This window comes from Hylaeus anthracinus, unplaced genomic scaffold (assembly GCF_026225885.1).
Source record: "Hylaeus anthracinus isolate JK02 unplaced genomic scaffold, UHH_iyHylAnth1.0_haploid 12001, whole genome shotgun sequence".
NCBI classification, from domain to species: Eukaryota; Metazoa; Arthropoda; class Insecta; order Hymenoptera; family Colletidae; genus Hylaeus; species Hylaeus anthracinus.
Window position 1 is genome coordinate 900,907 of NW_026534348.1, and position 27,483 is coordinate 928,389.

At 37.4% G+C, this 27,483-nt stretch overlaps 2 protein-coding genes across 7 annotated transcripts in view; one reads left to right on the forward strand and one right to left on the reverse strand.

Annotated features, from left to right (window-relative positions):
* Positions 1-97: 97 nt before the first annotated feature.
* On the reverse strand, positions 98-12,551 carry LOC128891105 (DNA ligase 1-like). 6 transcript variants are annotated; one of them, XR_008460748.1, is made up of 9 exons: positions 12,245-12,551; positions 6,472-6,654; positions 5,927-6,402; positions 5,525-5,659; positions 1,954-2,351; positions 1,647-1,774; positions 1,471-1,542; positions 1,358-1,411; positions 98-1,283 (listed from the first exon to the last, which is right to left on the reverse strand). XR_008460748.1 is itself a non-coding variant. In XM_054150319.1 (8 exons), exons 2-7 carry the CDS (start codon positions 6,650-6,652, stop codon positions 1,487-1,489), a joined length of 1,374 nt encoding a protein of 457 aa, XP_054006294.1. In that variant the 5' UTR covers positions 6,653-6,654; positions 12,245-12,551; the 3' UTR covers positions 98-1,283; positions 1,471-1,486. The 6 variants fall into 6 exon arrangements, 5 of the variants coding, with proteins under 5 accessions (XP_054006294.1, XP_054006290.1, XP_054006293.1 ...); XM_054150319.1 differs by lacking the exon at positions 1,358-1,411; XM_054150315.1 differs by having other exon boundaries at positions 98-1,411.
* A 709-nt stretch (positions 12,552-13,260) lies between these two features.
* LOC128891085 (uncharacterized) overlaps positions 13,261-27,483 on the forward strand; it is a 53,283-nt gene continuing 39,060 nt past the window's right edge. The window contains exons 1-2 of the mRNA XM_054150274.1: positions 13,261-14,756; positions 25,750-25,871. Coding sequence (XP_054006249.1) covers positions 25,808-25,871 — 64 coding nt within the window. The 5' untranslated portion in view covers positions 13,261-14,756; positions 25,750-25,807. The remainder of the gene's footprint in view (positions 14,757-25,749; positions 25,872-27,483) is intronic.

Here is a 27,483-nt window from a genome sequence, read left to right on the forward strand (position 1 = left end):
TTTTCGAAATAAATGTTTTTGTACGAAACGAAGGAAATTTATATATATTGTTGTAGATGCTAATCTTCGTTTAATTTTCATTAATTTATGCAAAAAATAGACATTTTCAAAATACTGACATTGAAATAGTAATATTGTTGACATATTTCATTAGCTTACAAATTATTTTCAGATGTGTTAATTGTTCGCAGAAGTCAATAGAAAACTAGAAGCAACCAGTTATTTTAATCTTTTATTACAAAAAGAATCGTATGTACATGTGAATCCTTATTCTGATCTGTGTATAAGTAATATCTATGCTCATAACAAATGTTAATCTATATCCATAGTAAATTTCTTAAAGTAGTTCCTTTCATTTTGTTAAGTCTTGATTGTTAGTGCTTGAACAATGGCTTATAGGCAATAAATAAATCACGTGTATCTTTGCACCACTCGTATTGCACAGTTTCGACAAGAATATTCGGCTAATCGAAGTCATGAAACGCGATATCCTTAGAAACTTTCAATATGTCGCTTAAGTAATGAGTGCACTTAAGTTATAACTCCATTTATGTGTCTTTTTAAGATAAAAAAGATAGTAACCATTTCAGTGGCAGCATGTTTGTTATCAATAATGGCTACAATTTTAGCTATTGCAATTAACTGAAATTAAGGTGCATGGCTTTTCTCATTGTAATCCGTTAATGATCCAACTAAGTACTTAGTGTAGAATAAAATAGCATGGTCATCAAAAAATACAAATTAAAAATCAATTGTATTTTTTAAATAATTGAATAAAAAAATGTTACAAGTGTACAAAACTTCAACCGCAACCAAGAACCATGGAGTCTAGTCTGCCACTGAAAGAGTAGATGTTTGCAATAATTTATTTTTTTATTGTGAAAACTCTAGTTCGTGTTTTGCTTATCGTAGATTTAAATCTAGAAAAATACAGTCTGTTTCTTTCATCGACACGCTACTCAGACTTGTCCACAAATTTCTGAATAAAAATACAATTTGTTTATCAGTCGAGCAGCGGTTTATATTAGCATCTGCATTGAATATCAACTATCTAAATTTTTTGGCTAGATTCTTGTACGAGATTTCCCAATTAAGAACATACGGAGAAGAGAAAGTAAGGCAGTAAACCTATCCGAGAAAGTTCTTTTCATTTCCTTGCGGTAAATTAACGCCAATAACCAGTCTGTTTAAGTAATAGCAAAATGAAAGGTTAGTAATCGTAGCTATTAATTGTTGACAATAATTGGGTCTCTCTCAAGTGTGGCTTCTCCTTTGTCCAAGCCCTTAAATCCGGGAAATGAATAAGTAATCTGTATGCATGTGCCGTATCCATACAGATACGGATACACGAACTTACTCTGTTTCAGATTTGAATCATCCTCGAAATATTCAAATAGTTATTTTTTCATACCTACATAAGTATCATGTGTTTAGATAACATAGAACAACTATTTAATGATATTGCATTACCTTCAAAAACATTTCGTCAATCGCGTTTCTCCTGCTTCAAATGGTGCGGATAGTCTATTTGATCATCTTCATCTGAAATAGTTTAACGGAAACTTAATCACAATGTATGCTACCTTTGTGTTCAAATATATTAAAATAGTATTTATTAAGTGAAGCATTCTTGAAAACAGATTTACCTTCACCTTCATCTTCAGCCCCGACTAAATGCAAATCACTACTCTTTTGTTGGGGTTCTTTATCGTAATCGCTCCCATCGTATTGATCATCGCCTGCCTCAACGTTATGGTCTACACCGTCATCCAAACTGAAAAGAAGTAAACAAAGGTGTTATTATTTAATTTGATGAAAGTATTTTGTAGCCTAATGTGATTTCACACGATGCGGCGAAAACACAAAAAATGATTCTAAAAAACTGAAACTAAAATATAAGACCTCAGGGACTGTAAGTATGCGCGAAATGTTAATGATGCAAAAGCAATGTACCCAGAAAGTCGATGATTGAGTTCCTCGCCAATTTCTTGGATACCAGGGCCAACGTTGTACCATCCATTTTCGCGTCTGGCGGGAAAGTGTTCATCGTTTCGTTTTCCCAGAAACGAAGGGTCCAAGTTCCCGTTTTCAACTTCGTTTTCCTTACTCGCAGTGTTTTTCTTCTGCTTAGCTAACTCCTCCTTCTTTTTGCCAGCGTTTTCGTTCCGTTTATCATCATGATTATCGAGCTTCTGATCGATCATCATTGGGATAGGTGGTACACCAACCGGAAGTTTGGCTTTTAATAGCGATTTTCCTACTGGAAGCGATTTATCTAGAACCGTTGATGCAGGAATGTTGCTACCTGAAGGTGTTGATGTCCCCAGTTTTGGTGATGTTGCCACAGTGCTCTGAAAAATGTATTTAATTTATTTATTTAAGCAGAATTTATTGAAATTAATTTATCACAATTTTTCTTTAGATTACATTAATAATTTAACTCATCCCTGGTTAAAAACGTTATATGAAATGCGTGAAGATTTTGACAAATTTTATGAGCAACGGCAAACAAATTTGTCCGATGAAGAAGTCATAATAACACGTTTCAAACTACTGTATTTTTTGTATAGGTACACAGATGCAATTGCAATATCTCTTTTAATAAGTACATATTTCTCAACTCTCGATATTCCGCATAAAATTGTGATAAAATAACAAAATTGGTCCTCGATGACATATTGTCAGTTTTCCTCGTAAAATTTCTGGAAATATTTAACTATTCAAAAACATTTAATTTCTAATATTTTTTTTTTCGATTATCAGTGAATAACCTAAGGAAATGTGGAATTGTAAAATGCAGTACAATTTAGAATATTAACTTACCTGTAAAGATTCTTTTGGCGAAGAAGAATAGTCGTTTTTGAAATCTAAATGACCCCTTTCTCGAAGCTACAGAAGCATGTAACTAAAGAAATTTGCGCAAAGCATGCTGCTTGGCAAAGAGAAAACTACCTAACAGGAGTGAAATTACAAGAAGTATAAAAAAGAAAAGACTAAAAATTTATAGACATGGTAGTTAAATTATTTGTATGTTCTTTGAATGAACTTTTTAGTTTCAATGATTATATTAATTCTTTTTTCTTTAAGAGAAAAAGTTTATTATTCCAATTTTAATAGTTATATAATAATAATAATAATAATAATTTTAATATAATTCGTATGGACTAGGTATTTTAAAATTACATCTTGTTTATCTACAACCTTAATTTTAATCATATTCTGAGATACTTGAAGAGAACTGCACTTGAATGTAACTGAAATGGGAACAAGCGACTGTGAAGTAGTTTTAGTCAACAAAAAAGCAAAAGCACGAAGTTTAAATTAAATTTGAATCTCTGTAGTCTACTTTAATTTTTCATTTAAAACATTTGATCTTTGAATTAACTTGTAGAGTCTTTGAACATTTTTTCTGAACTAATTTAAAGCTAGTTCGAATTTTGCTAATTTAAAAAAGGAACTGAAAACTGAGATCAACTCATGATTCTCTTTGGTTTTCATTTAAATTTTTCAGTACAGCAGACTAGTATAATGGAAGCAGATTATAGTTTAGTTAGGTTGTGCAAGGGTGCCAGAAAAAATGCAAGCAGATCAAAATAATAACAATTTATTAATGCATCAATTAACACGAACATACAGGCACATTCAATACAGCTTGCAAGCTACACGTACATAATTCTTTTAGTTTTTGTTCACTCAAGAAAAGCAGCTCAAAATTGTTTATCTTCTAATCTGAATAGGTTGTCAATAAATTAAGTGCATCCTTAAAAACAATTAATTATATTAATTTCTTGACAGCCTATTGCATTGTCTTTTACGGATATAAGTTATTGAATATAAAAATACAAATTAAAAAAAAAAAGATGCGATTGGGTTGACACAATTATTAAAATAATTATTTCACTAAAGATCATTGTAAACATTTGTTCATTTGTTACACCAAGTGTTCGAAATATTGCACGTGACCAAGTCCTTAATTAAGAAATCTATATAAAAATAAATGTTAATGCTTAATACACCTCCAACCAATAAAATAATATAAATAAAACGTGTTAGTAGATATTTTCACGTTAATAAGTCAACAAACAGATTAATAGGTCATTACGATATCCGTGCTTTTGCAGTCCAAGTTGAGAATAAAAATAAGTCTTTTATCAAAGAAAAGCGCAATTTGTTCAGGACACTATATGCACAAGTTGATTACAAATTTTATTATAATAAAGGCAAAATATCTTAATAAAAATCTTTATAGTAAGAAACAAAACCTGATTTAAAGTGCTCCTCCATGGACAGTCAATTAATAGCTAAGTCATCACATCATGCAATAAGTTTTTCATATTCTTTGTCACTCAATATACATACAACCTTTCAATCATTTTAGCATTAACTTCAAACGAGTTGTTGACTTCAAACATGATTTTCTCAAATGGTCATTATACAATCAATTCACAACAATTTGATAAAGCCATAAGGAAAATGTGGTTCTGCCAATCGCCTTGAAGTTGTTTGAACCAACCAGAAAAATCATCTATCTATAGCACCCAGTACAAACCATACAAATTACGTGCCTCTTTAAACATTACCAAATCGGTTATCCCAAAAGATACTTTGATTCTCGTAAAGCGCAAATAACTGATGTGTCTGAAGGCACTTTTGAATCTCTACGAGTCAAGGCATAAGTTTTAATTTACCACTGTGTGTTTCATACATGATTACATCGAAGACCTGAGTTAACATGTACTCAATTACCAAACAATTGTGTAAAGTTCACTGCACTCTAATATTTACATAGAAATAATATTTTCTCTTTGAGAAGAATTCGTCGCAATAATGTTATTAACAGTATTTTTTCATATTAACGTTAATTATCAAAAACACTGTTAATACAGAAAAAACTCCTAGAAACTCTGACGAGACATCACACTCATCAGTAGGCACTAAATCCAATTGGTCAGGCTATACCGAATTAATGAATAAAACTGTTTAAAATTTCTCTAGCGATATCTTCTGCATTGTTTTGATCTGTTTCAAGTTTTTCTTCCATTTTTTTAGGAATCTGTGGCTCCACAACTGGTGCAGCACTCTCATTAGAGCGTTGAAGGGAACCAATATTCTGTTTCGACGATAGAATCTCGTTCCCTGGCGAACTCGGGAACGACTTCTTGTCATTCATTCTCTCATTGTTTTGATTAGGTAGCGGTATCACGTGTTTTAATTGTTCCTCGTCAGGATTCTCGTTGGTATCGTTCTCAACTTGCGTTTCGACCACCGTTTGTTGATTGTTCAATTTCTTCTGGTCGTTCTTTTGCAACGGCACCGAGTCTCGTGATTTGAGCTCCTCTCTTGGCTCGTTCGGACCTACTGGGATGATGTTTCCATTCTTCTGGGCGAACCGAACGTCCTCGATCTCATTTATTTCGTCATTCGCTCGTTGTTCGTTTGATTGTAGGGGGTCTCCAATTGCGCGGTGATCAATAGGTGCGTGTATGGGCTGCGGACTTTTATCGCCATTGTTAGGCGGACTTACCTGTTGCTGCAGCGATGGCCCAATAGGATGATTGACGTTGGCGTCGTCTCCGCGTTCCATCTGTTGATCGTTCCGTTGCAGGAGCTGCAAATTCGCTATGCTCGGTCCAGGGGAAGCAGATCTATTTGCGTATCTCTGACAAAACAAAAATAAACAAAATATAGTAGGTTTTCTTCTTTTTATTTGAAGTATATCATTTGGTTTTCAAATTATTGAACATACAAAATAGATTGCACAATTTTACACAGTTCAAAAATTTGATACAACACTCAGGTTTTAAAGCTTTTCAAATTGACACGAATAAGGATAATTTATTCCTTGTAATTTGTCTAATACTCTGACTTTTTCCATTCATAGCAGTAAAGTGTAAATAAAATCTAAAACAAAAAAGCAACTTCTCACCTTGACTTCTTCCAGCTCACGCGTAAGTTGAAACACTTCCTTTTGAAGATGTATGATAGTGCTGTTAGTACTGCCATAATTCTGCAGCAAGTCGTGATACTTTTCCTCGAGTCTGGTTTTCTCGGTGTCCAGCTCAAGGAACTTGGTCTTTAGGTGCTCCAAAGACTTGTCTTTCTGCTCCTTCGCTTCTCTGATGTGACTGCGAAGATCTCGAAGTGTCGCCTCTAGTCTGTTTGTGTCTACCAAGGCCTGTTTCTCGCGTTCCTTGCATTCTTCCAACAGATCCCTGTGCTCCGTCTGTAGCAACTTGTAAGTCTGTTGAAGCGAACTAAACCTCTGCATCGCTTCTATACTATCTTTATCGCGTAGAGACTTTTCACGAGTGGCACGTTGCTGAAGTTCTTGCTTCACAGCCATGTTAGAGCTCTTCTCTTCTGCCAGGGACTTTTCTAGCCGCACCTTGTATTCGAATATAACTGGAAATTGATCCAAACGGTTTAACAAGATGTTTATTTGTAGGGGTACGATACAATAGGGAGCCGTACCTTGAAGTTGAGCAGCGAGAGCTTCTTGTTGATGAGCACATTGCACGTGGAGGTCTCGAAGCCTGGCCATCTCCGAGGTGGCGGCGCGGTAGAGAACCACCAAAAGGACAACCACCAGACCACAACCCCCGTATACGGCCAGCCGACCTCCTCGGCCCCTGCCAAGTCGAGAACCGCTCATCTCTGCCAACAAAATCGTACATCACGATGAAAATCTGCACAAACGCAAAAATATATAAAATATCAACAGTAGTATACACGTTATACCGTCTCAAAAATATAAGACATGCTTTCACTTAACACTCTATTTACTGGGAGCCTACTTGTAGGAGAAGCAATTTGTGAAATCATTTTTTGTAAGAAGAATTTCCTCAATTGAAATTTACGAGAATCAAGTATGAGGGAGCAGATAGTCCAAAGTAGAAATAGTACGTAGAATGGATTTGTACGCCGCAGAAAAGAACGTTTTCAAAGAAATCCCTTGTCGAGCCAAATCGTTGGGTGTGTAAGAGGCTCCCGTACAATGGACAACTGAAAAATTAGCCTTCGCTCAGCTGTAAGCTCATAGGATCCTTTTGTTCGTCGCGGCAAAGTGAAAATGAAGAATAAGGTCAAGGGGTGAGAGAGGCTCCAACAAGGAAATAATTCACGCCAGGTACTCGTCATAGTCCGCGGTTCTACGTTACCTGCGAGTGAAAGTCGATGATTGCGACTTCACAATTCTCACCGATAGCAAACTCAGGTGACGTGTTGCTATAGGGAACATCTGATGTCTCACAGATTTTTATGTGAAAGGAATTGAAAAAAATGTCCAAATGTACTTTAAAATATGCCTAAAGTATCTTCAAAGTTAAACAAAAAAGCAAGTATATGTTTTTCTGTACAAAAAAAAATAACGAAAGACACTTTGATAGTCGTCTTCCTAATGTGATTTCCCTTTTTAAACGCTTGGTTCGCAGTCCTTGGAATACTTTTACGTATCGCTGTACGCCTTCGCGTGGAAATCGGGGAAAAAACGTGTTTTCTTACGCGTATCGCGATTAAACGGTCGGTCGATTTCCGTGAAAGCAGATTTTAGAAGGTAACCATTTTAAGCACCGCGATCCGCGGAGCGTGCAAGCGAGCACGACAGACGAGGGAATTGGCCGGCATTAAATTTAACGAGCGAAGAACAAGGCCACAGAATTCGTAATGGTCGCAACTAGTACCCTGAAACATAAACGAAGGATGGTTCGTCCTAATTATGTCTTCCGTTCATATTTTCTCCTCGCGTGTCTTTACTACGGCAATTCTAGTAACTTCCATCTTCCCCGAGAACCTGTTCCTCTCTAACGAATGTAACAAAACCGCCAGAAGAATACTCATTCTCGATTCATCTCTATTTTCGTATCCTCGCTCGACGCGTCGAAATACCTACATATTTGCCTCTATTTCCCGTCCAAGAGCATCCTGCATAAGAAAATTAACAACCTGCCACTCAAGTTACATATGTCCTAACTAAATGATTAAAGCAAGCCTAAATTTGTCTTTGACAACTTTTTTTGTGCTTACTGTATGCTGTGTGCTTTCAAGTCGCAATCGTGCCGCGTTATCGCGTCGAACAGATAAAGCTTGCATGATTCCCTTGCGAACCCTCGGTTTTATCTCACGTCCAGCCGGTCTGATAGGTGTTTCTCGATATGCCTCAGGCCACGATGTCTTTACCATTTTATTGCAGAAATTAGATATTCCGTATTAGCTGCGGTTAGGCGATTATAAGGGGGACACGGTGCACGTCGGATGGATTACAAGGACATGCGAACAGAAGTGACGGAAAGAAAAGCTGGGGGAAATAAAATTAGAAATAAAAACCAGTTTTTCAATCCATATACTCCAAAATAATAATAATAATAATAATAATAATAATAATAATAATAATATTTATTATTATTCAAGGTAGACGTCATGGTAGAGTATTAAGAGTAGAGTTAGATAAACTGATGTAAAATACCGTGGAAACGTAAACACCTCAATAAATTGCGCGGACGTTTAATTATTGATAACAGTCCATTAAATTGGTGGATTAACGTGCGGCGCTATAAGCTACATTAAATTTCGCTCAATATTTCAGCAAGCGCGTCACGAAAGTCTCCTCGTTTCATTTATAATACACCGCGTAAATTCTGCTCGCTGTTCATAAATTTTTGCGACAGAAACCATGTTATAGGAGAGTTAAACTGTGGCCATTTTAGTGACGACACGGGATGAATGTAATAAAAATAATTTCCAGAGTGTTCATAGAGGTATTTTTATTTCGCCCCTTTGGTAATCATTACAAAATTATAAAATGGACAAAATAACACATTTCTTTTTTATGAACAAATTTTATTTACTGAACATGTATAGCCGTCATAAAAGCAACTTGTGTCGATTCCGCGTGAACGGAAATCACATCCAGCTCGCCATGGTTCATCCACGGTTCATTCGTCCTTGCGCTTGCTGGTCGTGCGAATTACCGTGAATGTTTGTTCAAGGAGACGATACCCTATGCGGGGTAAAAATGTGTACACGGGCTGGAGTTGGTTGGTTACCTATCGGCTGAATTCGAGTTCACTGACACTTTCGAGCACGCGCGATGGATCCTGCTTTCGTCTGCTTTCACGCGTGTTTGTTCAATGCTTCGTGCCGTGAGCTTTCTACCATCACTCGAATTCAAATCACACATGTTTAATTCGCATTATTAAACAGAGATATCATCGACGACGATGTCGCCAACCAATCCAATTTTACTTTTCGTTTAGAGATTGTGCTGTTTCAAACGTTGTATTCCAGAATTTGACGTTTGATGCTTTCTTCATTCTAGTATCTAAATATTTGGCGGTGAATTTAATTTCTGCCATTTTTTCATCTCCAAAATTTGATTTATTTCGAAGAGAAGATGGGTAAACCTTAACGAGGGATGCCTTAAGGTTATCTTAAGATTTCTCAGTGAAATTCTCTTTTAAGGGCGTATTCTAGTCTAGAATATCTGTTAAAATTTATTTGATTAAATTGTCATAATTGAAATTCTACCGTAGATACAGTAAATTCCGTCTTCGTGGTTTGGACTTTATCTTGACTGGCGCCATGAAGAGGAATAGGTTGCGTTCGAGGATCGAGCGATCGTTTCTTTCGCCGATGACCCCAATAAATCTAGGAATTAAAGAGCTAGCCACAGACTGTAAATATTGCCGAGCCTTAGATCGTATCTGAACTCGATACATGAATTTCAAATTTCATTTGTTTATTTTCCATATTGGACGAATGAAAACAATTTAAAGTAAACAATATTATTGCGCGCAATTCACGAAAAGTGTGCCGTTGTCATTATTAGTATACTTGAATCTGAAAGCACAGAGTTATAAAAACGAAATAATTTGGAAGCATTTGTAATGTATGTTGTATTCGCGCCTCGATTAAATTTTTAGCAAGGTGCGTTAAATATTCAGAATCGGACACGATTCAATCACGTTATTAAATAACGATTTCATCAGCGATAATATCGTTATTAATCCTTTATGGGCCGAATTTTTTTCTGTAGACAACTTGCAAGCCATGTACTTTGATATCTCGGGTTTATGGTGCTGCCAATCATCATTAATATTGTTATTGGCTATCAGAGACATTGCATAATTAAGGCGTACACATCATCTTGAAAAAGATTTAAATTACTTGGTGAAATGTCGATATATTAGTGTGTGACTGAAACAGGATGATTTGAAAACATTTTATTTTCGCGTTAATGTACACAACATTTATATCTCGATAATATTTCAAGCGCAATGCGTTCAAGCGTTCTGTATATGTTGTACAGGAGATAATTTTATCATTACGTCGATAGTTCTTAGAAGACTACTGTAGAACCGGTTTATGGCGAACAGTATGGACGAAGGTTATAACGCAACCGTTTCGAAGATACTTCCACGCATCGTCAGAAATTCAATGTGCAATTAAGGAATGTTTCTCGTCTATCCATTGCGATTTGTTATTAATAACCTCGAACCAAAAGAATTTACAAATTGAATGAGCATAGTGTGTCACTCAAACGAAAATTCAAACTGGCAAATTGATTAGTTAACTATAAACACTGAGGTAGTACATATATACATGATTAATCATCATGATAAGAAGGCTAAGAAATCGAATAGAAACTGCGATATAAAACAAAATTTATTGTTTAGAAAGAAGAAGATTGAAACCTATTGATTAAGCTTTACAGTAATTACGATTGATGACACATACTACTGTAGTTAATATACTACTATTGCTATTAGTTTCTAACTATAGTTTAAGTAAAAATATTTATTCGGCATTTAAATTAATAATATAATATGTGGAAACTCAACAAATATTTATCACTAATTACAGAAAACGGTTATTAGACAACGTGCGAAATGCACATCATTTATCAGTAGTTCCCTTACGTGTGTATTAATTATGAGACACTTATCGAGATACACGACTAGTTTACATTCCAAATACATGGTAGCCACTACATTATAAAAGACATTTCAAAATCGATTCGTTTCCACTTGCATTACACATTTACCACAATCTTCGACATATTTAATGCCTCGAAAACACACCACATTGTTTAAACACGCTTTCCCACTCGTGTAAACTGTAAAATAGACCGCGGATGATTACCAATTCATGAACAAAGTCTCGTACAACTGGTACAACTTTCTATTGGCACTTCGCGGTACACAATCATTCGATAAATTCTTGAAATCAGTGAGATCGGTTGATAAAGACAACAAATGTTGGATTTAGCAAGCAACAAGCGACAAATTTGGTAAATTTGGGTCGCATCGTGAATTTATGCTCTGAATTCAGAAATGAGAACAATATTCACTTGGAAATTCATTTCAATCGAATTAACTCGCCGAAGAATTCTTAACCTAACTGAAGCCGACGTACAGCCGTGTACACCATAAATATTTGTGATGGAATTAGTGTAACTGATTAAAGAATAACAACAACAATTTGTACAAGTCGAAGATAACGAAGATTCGGATTGAAAGTTTGTAGAGTGATTTAGCTGTTATCGCAATTTTCAATTCACGTTTTGTTATGGTTGTAACTCTGTGTTATCGCGAATTTAATACGTTAAAATATTTCGTGGACTCTGCTGGTCAAAATGATAAATGTATATCGTTTACTAACTTGTTTAAGTATTGGACATCACTTTCGAAATCGGGAGGTATAATTAGACAATCAAACCAAATTTAATAACAAAACAATGATATATTCAGATTTACCTAATAAATAGTGGATAGTCAAAATATGCTATCTTGTAAGAAGCGGCACAGTAATTCATTTGCAGTATGCATTGTTTATATTGAAAATATTATTATTATAATTTCATTTTGAAAATGAAAAATATCAATAGCTGTCACTCGCAAAAGCATTAATTAATATTTAACTGTGGTTATCATTTATGCTTATAGCAAATATTTTCGAATAGCAGTGTAACGAAATTGTTTAAGTATTAGTCAAATTTTTGAAGTTATAAGTACTTCTGTTTGCGGTGTTCAAGTACTGGGTACTTTACCTTAACGATTATGGATATACTTGTGCGGTATTTGGTGCTCATTTCCGGCAAAACTGTTCTCCATTTTTAAATTCACCGCGTGAAATCACATACGAGGAACTTTTAACAAACGATCATTTTTCGATGCTGGTTTTGTACACCAAATTTATTAAAACACACTGACACACACCTCGGAGTATATGTATATCCAAGTGGTCCTACCTCATCCACAATGCGAGCACCGCACTCTCAGCTCACCATCATATTAGCGTCTTGGATCGTTGTCTCGCGAGCAATTGCGGACAAAGCAAAATAAACGTCGCGACGCCAATCGTCTCACCAGCCAGGCACAATTACACGACCGCGAAACTGATGTGTTTGTCGACAGAGCCTACCCTCGTCTCGTAATCGATGCCGCGATCGAGACGATGCACTGCTGACAGGTTAGGGCTCGTATGGAGAGTCTGGGACTCGACTATACAGTTAGATGCCTCGAGTTTGCTGCCTCCTCCACTTGCTCGTAGCTGCCACCGCCATTAAGCGTGTAGCCAGTCGACCAATCGCGTGTCGCCACTTTGACGGCTAACCAATGCCACGCACTTTGACATGCCAATCTTTCCTACGAAAATGTCACTGCGAAACGCGACGATTCTTGATTCCGCCGTTAGAAACTTTGTTCATTTGTGGACAGAGAGTTAGCTGGTTTTTGTTTGACTAAGAAATTATAAATAATGCATTAAATAACTGGTTAGTCGGAATAAGCTGTTATTTTTCATAACAAACAGTAATCCAACGCAAGGAATCTATTTTAGAGATACGAATATGATGCGTTTGAAGTTTAAAGTAATGAATATTTATGGAAACAGTAATTAGGGAAACAAAGTAAACTGAATTTTTTTTAACGAATAACTAGAGATATTATTTACACTTTGAATAATTAATAGCTGTTTTGACCGATTTACATATATGTATACATTCTCTAACAATTAGCAATCATTTTATTCATGGAAAGTTTACTGAACGTTTTATACGCGAAAAACATATAATATACGTATTCATGGTCTCACACGAAATATCATATCGAGATAAATAACATATGGCAAATGGTTTCTAATTAAAATCTAGAAAACTTTAATAATTAATGTACATATACGTTTGTTTTGGAAAATTCGTTTTTATGGGTTTGCTTGAATGAAAATAAAGGTTTCGAATGTTTCAACGATTTTTTTAAAACTGTGTATACATGTACATTGTATATAGTTCAACGACGAGGCATAAGAAGCAATTGGGAATTATTTCAAGCACGTTCGAATATTATTTAGCGATTGAGAGTTGATCCTTGTTAATTTGACGGTTCGGTAATTTTATATTGGCTCATATAACCAAACGTTGCGGTTAGACTAGTTAATCCTTCCTCAAACCCGATTACATCACTCTATAAAATTGACCTATTACGATTGATGTGATTATTTGTGTTGTAATTAAGAAAATTTGTTAAATTTCAATTTATGGTAATGAAAATTTTGGTAGGGTCGATTCCACGCGAATAGCTCGTTCTATCGTCGGCGTAATTTCTTGCTTCGAAAATGAAAACACAAAATGATGTGAGAGTGACCCTCTTCCGTGAATTACAACATGTTTACACATTTCTTATACAAGCATTCGTTCCATTCAGCTAATTGTTGTCAAATTATACAGATGCCTGTTTGGCCTTGATCATGTACAAGTCTCGAGCGTAAAATGTAAACAGTACAGAAGTTTCAATATTTCCTATCTCGTGAATGTATTTGCACAGACTACGTTAGTTTAAAGTGGCACATCTAACGAGTTACTTCTACCATATTCATTCAACAATTTCGTACAATCATTATCACAAACAACGTTTGATATATCTTCCATCGCTTTAAGGAGGTACTTTGGGCGTACCTAATAAACAATATGCAAGAATACATGTCACCTTAGATTAACCTATACTAATGTAAACAAATTCGTTTCTGAATAACAGACTGTAAATAGGCCCGTAGACAAAGTGTTAACATTTGATCTTTTAATATGGTTTCCAGCCTTAATTACTTTATCCTTCATCATAGACAATGTGTAAGTGCATAATATCTATTTGAATATTCGAATAGAAAAAATTTCGTCGAGAAGAACGGAGCCTCGGCACAAAGCGCCTTCGCAACCAATCTAGTGAGTTTTGTGAACGGCGCGGAAACAGTTGGCGGCCGTGCGATCTTGCGGGGCACGGCTCGGCAAGCATCGGCCGCTCAGTCAAGAAACTCGACTGCACCGAATCACTACGAACGAGGTTGAAATCATACGAGCCAGGAGCCGCGCTGCTCTCTCCTGCTATCGGCTCTGCCTGCACGGCGGTGGACTCTCCGCCGAGTCTATGGTGTCGTGGGTTCTTCTGAGTGCGAGATAAGTGTAGTGAGTTTCGTATACGGGACGCAGTGTTCCCAGGGTCTCGCGATTAAAGGACGAGCAGACTGAACGGGAACGGGAAGGAACCCACTCGTTTTTCCTCAGCTCCGAGGACGGACGCCGCTCCTGGACTCATTTCGAAACGTTCGCGTTTGTCGTCCACTGCCGAAAAAGGGGCAGCGCTCAGTGACAGTGATGAGTGTTTCTTCGATTGTGCCCGTTGTTCGGAGCTTACGTGACTGTGACCGTGACTGCCGTGCCGTCGCCGCCGTAATGTGCTTCGTGAGCTCGGCCGCCAACGAGAGATGCTGTGAGTACAAACGACTCGCCTTCTCTTTTTATATTTCCCCTGTACCCATGAAATCGCTTATCGCTTAACCATGGCCACTCGTTAACCGACAAGCCTTTCGATATTTGTTCATGTACCGCAGATAGTACGAAGGTCGTCCCGGAAATGGGTCGAGATCGTGCATTTCTTACAGGAATATGCGTCTCTCGTCCGTATTTATTAGTCTTCCATTTTCGATACGCGTTCCCGAGGATCTTTTTTGTTCGCTGAAAGTGTCCGTTTCGGGCCTTCTTTATCCTGGATAATTTATAGTCCGTGGTCGTAAATATTTTGGGTTGCTGCTAACCGGAAACGAGGGTTTCGTACTTACGAACCAGCCGAAGTCACTAGACTAGTCGTGGAGGCGTTCTATGCTAGGGCTTGGATTCGTTCGATGTTTCTCTATTCTAATTCGAATATTTCCTGTGGTTCTAAGATTCGACGAATGTAATTTGAATATTTTATCCACCGATTTGGTGTCCGTGTAGTCGCAGTGTTCAAATTGTGTTCTACGAACTACAGAACGAGTTCTTTAAGTTTGTCGTCCTGTCTGAAACTTTATTAGGAACTACTTGAATATCGTGCGAGAATTGATTCAGAAGCGAACTCGAAGTCAGAAATTAAGTCGGTAGCGTAACGAGGCCGTTGCTCTCGGCCGATAATGCACAGTTGGAGATGCAGATATTTTTCCTTCGTTAGCTCGTCGGCGTGTGCCTGGCTATATATTTTTTCCCCCCTTTTCGCGAGATAAGCGGAGCTAGCGGGGCAGTTTTTTTTTTCGACATCGTTGCTGCGCAATATAGGCGGCTCGAAACAATACTAATATGGAGGCTCGGTTCCGACGGAAACTTTGAAAGTCCCTCGAAAATAGAGACGGACGAAATTCTCGTCCAGATGAGAACTTTGAATAACGAACGAAAGATGTGCGACTTTCCATGAGTTTTTCTTTCGATATACAATCAGTTCCATAAGTATTCGTACCTTCTATGTTTATTTATAATTATTCATTATAAATACATACATGCATGTGTAAAGTTTATCCGTGTACATATTTGTAATGGAAACATTAATTTGGAACATAAATTTCTTTAATAAAAATTACTCTTATTAAAATTCAACAATAAAATACCTACCACACTGTACGCAATCATATACAGTCAATCTCATAAGTATTCATACCCTCTGTGTCTATCGAAAATCTCAATTAAATGATATGTTTAATGTTTCCAAATAAATGTTGTATGTACATGTGCAAATAAACTACACATGTATATAATCATCATGAACAATTTATTTAGAAACATCAAAGCTATCATTTAATTTAGATATATTTCTTTAATAGACATAGAGGGTACGACAATTATGAGACTGACTGTAAGTTACAATTGCATTATATTTCATGTAGAACCAATCAAATCTTATCCGAATAATTTTAAACTTTGCGAATAAGGTATTGTATGGTGTTTTTATTCGTCATTTATTATTCGAATGAAGTTTTGCCCATCTCTGGACGTGAAATGTTTCCGATCGGGATGCTTGGCCGTTCGACGCGTTTCCCATTTCCGGCCGTCTTGCGATCGTCCCACGAAGCCATAGATTTCTCTCAGGGCGTCACGCTTACGTACGTGTAAACCCGCCTCGTCCATCGCTGGTCCGTTGAAAACGAAAACCGCATCGAAATTGGTAATTCGAACATTTCCTTGGTAGTCTTAATTTCAACACTTGAGCTTAGTAGCATGGTATCAAATTTGTAGACAAGATATATCATTTTTATCCGTTATTTGTTAATTTTTATAACAAACCAAAACAAATATTCCATTAAAGGATCCGTACTCTTCTCCAGAACCCAAATACTAGGTGTAGAAATTAATTTCGTGCCTTTATATTCAATCATTTATAACTCTAGTTTGAGTAGAAATATTTAACAGTCTTTATGTTGTTATATGTTAAATTACTGGCTTTCCAAGTTCAAAATAACCATTATTCTAAAAGCTTACTAATTGTCTTTTTGCTATGGAAAGCAATTTGCGAGAAAACTTTCTTATCTATTACTGAAATAGAATTGTATGCTCCCCATCATTATATGAATTATACATCAAATAAATATTGTATAATTGTAATATTGTGAGAATAACAAATATTATTAAATTTAATTATACATATGTCCAAACGCGACCGGTTGATAAAGAATTAATCGGATGACCATTACAACGTATGCATATGTATATACGAAATTTGATAACCATACATTTTTGCTTATTATTGTTATTTTAACAGATTACAGATATTCTCGATAATTAAAGTAATTGCAGAAAAATAAGAATAAGTAAAATCTGATGGCTGCTAAAGTTCATATAAATGCATTGCAATGGTCGTCAAGTTGAGACTTGAGTTATGTGCATAGTTACGTTACAATAAAGTTCGTAATGTAGCAAAATGACGAGTAAATGTATCCGTTTAAACTGGAGTTATAAATTATCGAAGGGATAGCACATATTCTTGGAGAAAAACTGATTAATTTGGAAGTCATGAATTTTGTCATAAACGACCATATAGTCGTCACACTGAGTGGTGCGAGCGTGGGTACAAGGTTTAAACATGGAATCGACTTGAGTAGTCGTTTCAAAGATTAGACTTGTTTCTCGTTGAAAACGTAGAGTATTTCTAATGAAGCGATATGGTGTTAATCGAGGGTTAAGTGGCTACTGTTGAACAGAATGCGTTCTCGATGAATTCTTTTCGATGGAAAACCGAAGAGAAACGGTTCGCGTGTGCCACGACGCTTCGGAAATCTATGAAATTGATAGCCACTTACGTAACACGGCATGCAGAACTGCAAGAATACAGAAGCGATTAGACGCCATTTTTCGCCAGCGTCCTTAACTCATTAAGCAAATAGAGAGTGTAACGGTTGTGCTGCGTGTTGGGTTAGCGGCGTGTACCGTTTTATAGTTGCAAACTGATTTTCGATCCGCCATGTTTTCTATGAAATATCGTATTCACGAGCGCCACTCAACGTTACACTTTTCTCACCATTTTGTGTAACGTGTCGTTTTACGACGAATCGGATATTTGCTAGAGTAACATTTGGATTTTGCTGCAGTTTCGATATATCGTTGCCTTTAATTAGTATCGTAGTCTATAAGTAACACTTTGACCGCCACGTCACCCGTATATGGATAATAGGGCTTTCCGTAAAGTAAAACAATTAATTCCGAAGTTGAAGTGGTAAGGAAAATAATATCGTAAATATGGCGAGGTTACAAAAATAAATACTACCACAAACATTAGATTATGTAGTTTCCAATCTTTTAGAAATGTCTTGTCGAGTGAATTTTCGCGCCATACATTTTTAATGCCATAGAATTATTTTGTTTCGTTCCTCATGGAAAATTCAAACGTGGAACTTTATACAATTTCCTTGAATCTATGAAAATGGAAATATTTGTGTAACCGTTCGAGACGTTCAGAAATTGAAACATGTTATTTAGGATCAATGTCGCTCATAAATTGTAGTCTCTTCAGGATTTTCCCACCTCCTCGGGGAATTCGTACGCGAAAGCAGAGCCAGTATTAGAAATCAATGCTGTGATTGTTGTGTTTCGACATAATAAATGTGTAGATGTATAATATACCGGCTGTGTTATCGCATAATATGTAGACATTTAATTATACTGCGGATTTTTATGCATTTATGAGAAATGGTGATAGGTGGAATTATATGATAATTCTCACAAGTGTAAAAATATATGAATTATCAATGATAATGTAAATGTTATATTTTTTAGAAGATAGGATGTACATTCACTTAAGTTTAAATTCATTTTCTATATCTGTGAAAATATGAATTTGCATAAATATTTGCAAACTACACATGGTATATCAATGACTATTTAAATCTTTATTAATATCACAAGTAAATTAATAAAAGACCGTAATGTCAATGTTGCTTGATTCCAGTCCCTCAAATAATTACAAAGAGCGTTAGACAGTAATCAATTACACTGGCAATCAATCGACAAATCAAATGAAAATTTAATTGCTATTGAATTTTACCGCAATTGAATATTACATTCGGATGCAATTGCAGTTAATCGTGAATTGTAATGAAATTCGATTGCAATTGATTTAAATTGCAATTAACTATTGACTAATTAGCTCCCTCCTTGGAAACTGTACAATTTGCCTAATTTGTAGTACTCTTATTTTGCATAACCTAATTAAATGTATGAATTTCAAAATGTCGTGTACGAGGGACGTTATATTTTTTGGAAATAACGAGTAAAATTCTTGTATTATTTTAATTATACAAGAGCAACGCTTTTAACGATTTTGATATTTGCGAACGCAGAAGTTAAGGATGTTTGAACGTTATAATGTGTTTTTTGCATAAGCTGTGTGTATAATCTAAAGAATTTAAATGTGATATGTAATAGAGGATTAAGTGCATCTCCCTCCTTCTCTTATGATCCCCTTTTGTACTTCGTTCCCAGTACGTAATCCGGAAATTGTGGCTCCCAAATATTGCACGAGTTTAATGTAGTTGATTTGAAAGGGTCCCTGCTTCCTCTTTCAGTTATCATTTCAAATATATTATAGAATGTCGTTTTATACGATATAACTTCGACTTCGTGTCGAAGTTATATTTTTATCCAATTCCATTGGAATATTCATCTCGAAATAGACAAAAGGAATTCATTTATATTGCAAGTTGAGGTGAATATGTTCGCGGTTTCAAATTTAAATTGAATCCATTATTATTAACGACGCGAACAAAGTTTAGCTTCTTGATCGTCACAAATTTAGTCAATTGGAAAAAATATTATAAAAGTAACAAATGTTAAATTTGCAAGCGATTGGTTGGAATTATCAGACCCACAAAAGAAGAATTCTGTGTTAATGTTACCTTTTAATTCCATTTTCATTAAAAATTTGTCAGATGGTAGGTCAAAGAACTGTCCATTACGCAGTTTAGGTTGTAGTTCGATAAGATTGAGAAACATTGGTATAGTGGTTCCAGTATGAAAAGTGGCAGGGTTGGTCACCGATTTCTGAACTGTTCCCCGAATAACGGAAAAGTAGGTTAAGCGCCACTCGGCCTGGAGGACCGCCTAGTTTTTACCAGAATCGATTTGTCGGGAAGGCGTACGTTGGATCTACTCGTGAAACGCAGACGAGCAGAGACACTTCCGAGGCGTTTGCTCAAAACAGCTCGACATCCTTTCTGGAAACGTTGTCCATGTTTCGTTGAAAATGGACAAGTTAGACTGTGGGGTACTAAGCGAGGCAGGAAAACTACCTCGAGTCTCCATGCAGATATACGGGGACATTATGACATTACACAATAAAACATTAATACTAAAAGTACGTAATAGAATAGAGGGTGGCTCGCTCGTTATAGCGAAGGGCTAGAAATGTTCGAATCGCGAGTTGGAATCCTCGCTGAGGCAATGCTAAATGTTAAAGATTTTTCAAACTTATTTATATGTAAACTCGTGAGAAACAAACAAGCACACCTACATACATATTAATTTAATTTATATTAGTACGGTAAAAGTCTTAATAATGGAAATCATTTCCTTAATTATCCAACAACTGACCCATTTACCCTCGACGATCGAGCGATCGAGTTAATAATAATAATAATTCGAGTGTCCTCACTCGTTCTGCAGACTTTTCAGTGTCTACGTGAATATTCGAACAAAGACGTACGCGGCCGATCATAATTCATACACCGAACCGTACAGGAGTAGCAAGTATTAACATTAATCGGTCGTTGCTCGGTCGTGGGGTATTATCGTATTGATTAATTACGCAAGATTCGGCCGTGTAAGGGAACGCATTAATTCGCAGGTGTCTCCACGTGACTCGTGCAACTTTGTTCTGTTTCTCTGCTCATAATTCTATCTGCAGTTTGAATAATGCTACTGAACTTTACGTTTCTATCATAAACGGTTAGCTTTGTTTCTTGTATGTAACTACAATCGATAAATAACACGACAGACATGTTAAACCTTTGAGCTCGACATTGTCGTTAGGCTGATAACCATCATTTATTCTTTAATTTTGGTTTCGTTTTGTCTACGGTGAAAACAGTTTTGTCGCTCGATCAAAAGCAGATACTGGAACTAAGGGAAAACTCTATGCTCGCGGCAGCGTTATTTCGCAACTTTCACACACATACACACCCTCCAACCCTCCGTCGATTTTCCTGGAAACAGGAATTCCATTAAAGCTTTCAAATCGGCCGACCCTTTCATCAGACAGAATCGATTTTGCCGTCATCGTCTGTTTGAATTAAAACGAGCGACCGAAGCTGGGCTTCGAACTTCGTAGAACGTATCAATCTGCCGCGGTGGAAAAAGTCACTCGTTCCAATGAAATTAACAGAGCGATGCTTCAATTCCATCCAAGTTGTACATTTACGAAAAACACGATGGCTCTTGAGAATTGATACAGATAGAGAAAAATTTTGCTGAATGGAAAACGAATCAACTCTTAAAGAATATGCACCGTTACGTTGGGTCGACATATTCGCGGGCGTTTGTTAAAACCAGTTTTGTCTTTGGTCTCGCGCGGCGATATCGATTTTTAGTAAATTCTTGACGCTTCCGCTCGATTTTCCGTGTCGTTGAAGGTTCGCGAGAAACTCGACTCGAGTTTCCCGGGGCATCTGGCTACATTTCGCGCGAGGAACCTCGGTACGAAATTCTGCGAGCAATTTGCACGACGTAGGCTCTCGTGCAAGTGGGTCAGCCTCTCGGTGTCCACGTGAAAAAAAGCTTAAGGCGCTGTCTGCGGTTGGTTCGCTCCGCGCTTTACGCGTTGTTGTCTATGGAGTTTGTGGGACTGCTCGTACGATCTTTCTGTATTTCATCGTTTTGAACACATTAGTGGTGTGCTATTTCCGATAAGTGGTTAAGTAAAATGGAACATCATTTTCCCGTGGCCAAATTATAAGACTAATAGTAGTATGTTTCGATTTACTATAGTACTGAATTTATTTTAATTTAGTATATATATTCTTTTATTTATTCCTACCGTTTCCTTTGGTCACTTTACTATTAGCTCACGCTTAAAAAGTGTGTTCATGACGTTCAAAAATAACGTGTTCGCGTCTATCGACTGTTCGCGTACGGTTCGATTTTGTCGCGCTTTCATCTCATCCTGTCATACTTTAAATATGAAATTCGAAAGCAAAGAGCGTGCTTGTGGCAGTCTCCACAACATGCCATTAATGACAACCTTTGAGCCCGAACAAAGCGAAGAAGAAAGAGTGGTATTTCATGAAAATCGCGGAGGAGTTCTTTGAAGTATTGGCGTGACGCACGTTTCATTGGCAGAAGCGTCGTGCACGTTTCCATATCGCAAAGCTCGAGTTAGCGAATTTGTCGATCCAATGCCGCTTCCTCCCTCGAAGGCTCTTCAGCCGTCGATTAGCAAAGAAAAGGCTTTCGGGATCGATGTAATTCTCGTCTCGTCTCGTCTCGTTTCTCTTTCAATAAACGACTTAAACTACTTTAAGATCTGTTATCGAGAAGCATTCGTTCGAGTATCGTTTTAACGCATTCGGCCTAAACTACGACCAATGCATGACCTGAGTCAAAACATAATAATTGTGAAACTCTATTTCGCAATATTTCCAAACGTTTGCTCATACTTTTACGTTCAAAACATAAATCGGTATGAAAATAACCAAGGAATGGGAATCATGAGCAGTTTCGTGATATTTTTACAAAAACACATGTCAAATTATTTGGAAACACAAAAGTGGTCACTGTCGGCGCTTATCGTCGCAAGGGTTAAAACCTAACGTTGACCGACAGTGGGATTTCAGTCGTCTTTCCGGAATACTCGAAAAACAGAAGGACGCTTGAACGCGCTGTGGACAAAAGACGGACCACGCCGCTTTTGTATTCTCTTTGTCACTTTTTCTCTCTCCCTTTGCCTTCAATCCCCTCCTTCTTCATCCCCCGCCGTGACTGGATTTCGCGATGCCGCAATGGGAAAAGGGGAATGGATACGGAATATTAAAGAAAAGGAGCGACAAAGAGAGGCGGGAGTGGTTGAAACGATCTTGGCAAACGGGAGAGGCGTGGATCGACGAAATTCGGGTCGAAGAAAAGGACGGGGTGAGGTTGTGTGGGAGCGAACGGGGTAAGAGAAGTGGTTCTTCGGTGGGAACAATGGAAAATGTTTTCGGTGAGAATTCGTGTTCCTTGCAGTGTTGACGGTATTTGATCGCGAAATGCGTGTGTCCGCTGAAAGGGCGCCGTGGATTCTCCATCTTTCGAATTAACTCTATTAACGTTTTATGTTTGCAGGTCGTGATCGAACACATACTCGTGAACAATCTTTAAAGGAATAGAAAAGCAATTTTTCTATTAAATATTCATGTTATATTTCGAAAACTGTGTATAATGGGTTTCAATTGTTCACAATTGAACACACCTTGGCCCATCCTGTATGTACTTGTCGCGGTTCAAATAAAATTTTAAGAAAAGTTACAGAAAATTTTAGCAAGACACAGTTTCAAGATAAACTCGATATGTTTTTTTACATTTATTAAAATAAACTCAACCATGCTCGTATTACCTCGAGTTCCCTTACAGTATAACTTTACATCCTTAACGCCAATGCAGGCTCGAGGCTCCCTTCCATATGCGACGCGAGTTCAATATCTAGTATTGCCGGGCACTATGATCGATTTCATTTCCCCGGTATTGCGATTAGGGGTCAGTCCAACCAGTATTTCTTTCTTTCTGTTTTCAACGCGAAAGACTCGTCAGCTCGAGGGATTGGCAGCCGTGAATTTAAAACCTTGTCGGTCAAACTTCGAAACGACTCAAAAACTCATTAAGGGCGTCGAAAAGGGTAAATTTCTCTTGTGTATCGACCGTTATCGACTCGCCTAATAGACTTAACGTCGAGCCACGCCCGAATAGGATTCCTCGATATTCTTGCCGCATCACTCCCACGATGATCATTTTTCGTTTCGATTTTTAATCGCTGGACTGCGGATGTTTACGCATAATAAAATCCCTCTCCTTTAGTGATCTAATTCTCAACGTCTAATATTTGTAACATTGTAATTTCTATTATTTACAAATTTCTTTATCCGAACGTCCCTCGATTAATTCAGATAATTGAAGTTGTACCGTATTTCACATTATTCGAGCGTCCAACTCTGGACGTCTATTACAAGTTCGACAACCACGATTCAAACGCTTCGAAAACACTTGGTAAGATGACCTCCGCCTGTCTCCTAGCATTTATCACCGTTCTCGATTGCGGACGTGTTTCCAGCAGCCATTAAAGCAGACACCAGTCGTTTGAGCACCTCTGCTCAGACGATACGTGGCTTGCACGGTTCTCAAGAAGCGACAAGTCTAATAACGGACTGCGAGTTGCTGCAATTATGCCTATTATGCGAAGCACAACCGAGAATCGCCGATTGGTATCACCCGACAAACGATGATCCTTGATGTTTGAATGATCCGTTTAAGTCGCCAGGAGTCATCTTAAAAATTATGTCGAATAGCACCACGACGAATCGCGACTAATATTTTCCTTGTATGTACTTTTAGAAAGGTACAACATCAATTTCTACAGTATCATAACTAGACTGCGGATGTTTATGGACATTTATATTTTTATGATATGCTCTCTGCTTGTAGCACACCCTGTATACACGTTGTTTCTCAATAAGTAGCAGAGTTAACCATTTCTCGTTCGATTGACAGATATCAAGTAATTGTAGACGACACGAGATAACTATTACGGAACGAACGCGTTTAGAAGATGGACGTTTTTGAAGTAACATCTTATCTCGACTAATCTCTTCCTGCTCGATAACCAAATAACCTAAAACTCAGACATCATCTTTATATGAATTACTTAGTGCTAAACATTGTTCGTCGTCATGAAAACTAAGCAACGATAACGACCGAACGTGCTCGTTTCTATCTCGCGATGTATGTACGCGCGCGTTCATCCATAATCAAGCCCAGTGGTGCTCCATTACCAATTTCCTTCGCTATTACCATCAATTTCCGTGAAACGGCAGACGTTCTATATTATCGAAATGTTGCACAAACAAACAACAAACCTTGGCAAAGCTTCCGTTAATGTTACCGATGCCGTGTTCGACATACCATCGGTTTTCAACGATGTCCCTAACTCTTTCACTGTTGAATCAACACGTCGACTCTTTGAAGTTAGCTGGGTTAAAGACTAGCCAACCTTTTGCTTAGCTTTACTATTTTTTTACTAAGTTTTTCATTCATGCGCCAATACTATGAACTGACGTTAAAAGTACAGTAAGTAGAATTAGAAAAGTATACGAGAAAGAGAAAATTTGAAAAACAAATATCTCGTATTCTGAAGTTTGCGTAAGCTGTACGTTATACCGTTATTCCAGTTATGCGATTGTCTTCGCTACGTTTTCGTTCTGTGCAGAATCCACGTCGCTTCGCATGTTTATTGGAACGACAAGTATACTAACGAGTGGTTGACGAGGATTCGGGATTCCGACTTTTCTTTGCTCGGTTTGATTAGTTTAGTTCCCGCACATGGGTGTACCGATAACTGATCGAGTTTCCATTATTACGAAACAAAAGCAGACGCTACCGAGCGCGAGGATTTTGTTCTACTCCAATGATTCTCAATTTTCCTTAATTAAAAGTAGGACTAGAGTGACTGTTCATAACAGTTACATGCTGAACGTGAAATATCGCGATAACAGTCCCGAACTTTTCAAGTATTCACATAGTAGGAGAACTCTCCAAGTTCGAGTTCGAGTTGGAGTTGGAGTCTCCAACCCACTGTGAATTTTGTGATACGCAACAAAGAAAGTTTGTTTACAAAGAACGGAATGAAAGCAACAACCCCAGTGAACACAAGGTGCAAGGGACTTTTTCTTCATACGCCACTGAATAAACAGATTTTTAAGATTCTCGTTTCCGATATGTTTCAGGAGGACGTGGCATATGGGTTCGCCTAAATGGTGGCTCTAAGGGACCCCATAGGAAAGGATGAGGGAAAGAACACCCTCTGTGGACGACACCCCGAAGAGGGCTCCACCAGCTCCACCCAGAGGTGAGTTTCGCGCTTTGTGACATTATCTTTTTTTATTTCGTGTGGGCTGCAGCTTTCAACTATAGACTAAGAATGCTTTCCAGAAAGAAACTCGGAAAAGTGTTATATCGTGTCGTCTTGTCGTTTGTGGTTAGTCGCAACTTGGATCACGTTCAGTACGTTTATCGCGTTGTTAGTGTTGCCCTATATGTTCACATTATAAGTAATAAAACGACACTTAAAAAATACTTTTTTTGAACTATCATTCGATATTTTTATCTAACTATAAGAACTTTGGACACTTCTGATGCTTTATCTTGAAATTGCGTAGCTGAAGTTTCGTTAAATTTTCTCAACAGACGCACGTCACTTTCTAGAATTAATGGAATGTGAAAATCGTGGACATGGAAGCGTTAAAAACTATTTCTCGTGTAAAATATAGACGTCTCACGCTGTGTCATCCATCTTGAAGATTGAAATGTTACGTTTCTTTCCCAACGTGTTAGAAAGCCGTGCAAAAAGATTGTTTAGATAAAAAACACAAAGGTTTCTGTATTCAAAACGGTTCATTTCTATTTATTTGGATGTCACGACAAGTAGGATGAATTGAAAAAGTTAATTAAGGAAAGTTAATTAAGGATGTTCCAACGAAACATCCTTATAATATAAGCATATCTCCAAACCCAGAGCACTTCCTGAGACCTCCATTCAGATTCGCCACATTCCGTCCTTTACTTGGTCACGCCACTACGCCCAATACAATTCATCCTAATCTCACAAATCACCGCGTTCGAACACCGAGTTCAATCTAATAATAACCTCGCGTTAAGCGCCCTAACGGAGTCCGACGACGCTCTGGGCTTCTAATCAGCCACGAGTAACACGATTACTTTCGAAACACCTACTTTGCGCCAAGAAACAAATTACTCTATGCGAAGGACTAGACAAAAAGATTAGAAATCCTCGACATCATCGTTCCCAACTACCGTAAATACGAGTAAGCATTCGTGATGCAGGGTAATATGACAAGTGCATGTCACATAATCAAAAGGTACATGCACTCATGCAAAACGAAATATTTATTTATACTCGTTAATAGATTATATTTATCATTCATAAGTATATTCTTTGTATGTTTTTCATATTACTTTATACCACGAACGCATAAAATCCGCAGTCTAGTAGCGACATTGATGCATTACTACTAGTCATCAATCACAAAGAATTCAAACAACTAATACTCTTCAATGATCAGTCATTATCGCACAAATTATTGAAGTCGTATTCATCAGTCATTCCTTGGATTACAATTAGCCCAACTCTGATTACGTTAAATAGAATCCACCCTAATCCCACAAATCGACACGTTCGTAGTTCAATCTAATAATAACCTTGCGTTTAGGCGTCGAAACGGTGCCCGACGACGTTCTGTGCGTCTAATCAGTCTCGAGTAGCTCGACTACTTTCGAAACACCTAGTTTGTGTTTATAACTGCCGGGTTCGTGGATGATGGGTTATGTAATCCTAGCGCAGGTTGCAGGTTTACATCGACGGGAGCGCGGATGCGTGCGGGTGTCACACGCATCGAGACCAGTGACGATAAGCCGGCGATATTAAGGCGCGATAACGCTCG

What these genes read in the sequence shown, in the direction of transcription:
- LOC128891105 (XM_054150319.1), bottom strand. Translation starts at nt 6,652, where the DNA reads ATGAGCGGTTCTCGACTTGGCAGGGGCCGAGGAGGTCGGCTGGCCGTA. An exon ending in GGCCATCGCTGCAGCAACAG is followed by an intron (nt 2,352 to 5,524) that starts GTAAGTCCGCCT and finishes TACATTTTTCAG; the next exon opens with AGCACTGTGGCAACATCACC. An exon ending in GGCTGAAGATGAAGGTGAAG is followed by an intron (nt 1,543 to 1,646) that starts GTAAATCTGTTT and finishes AAACTATTTCAG; the next exon opens with ATGAAGATGATCAAATAGAC.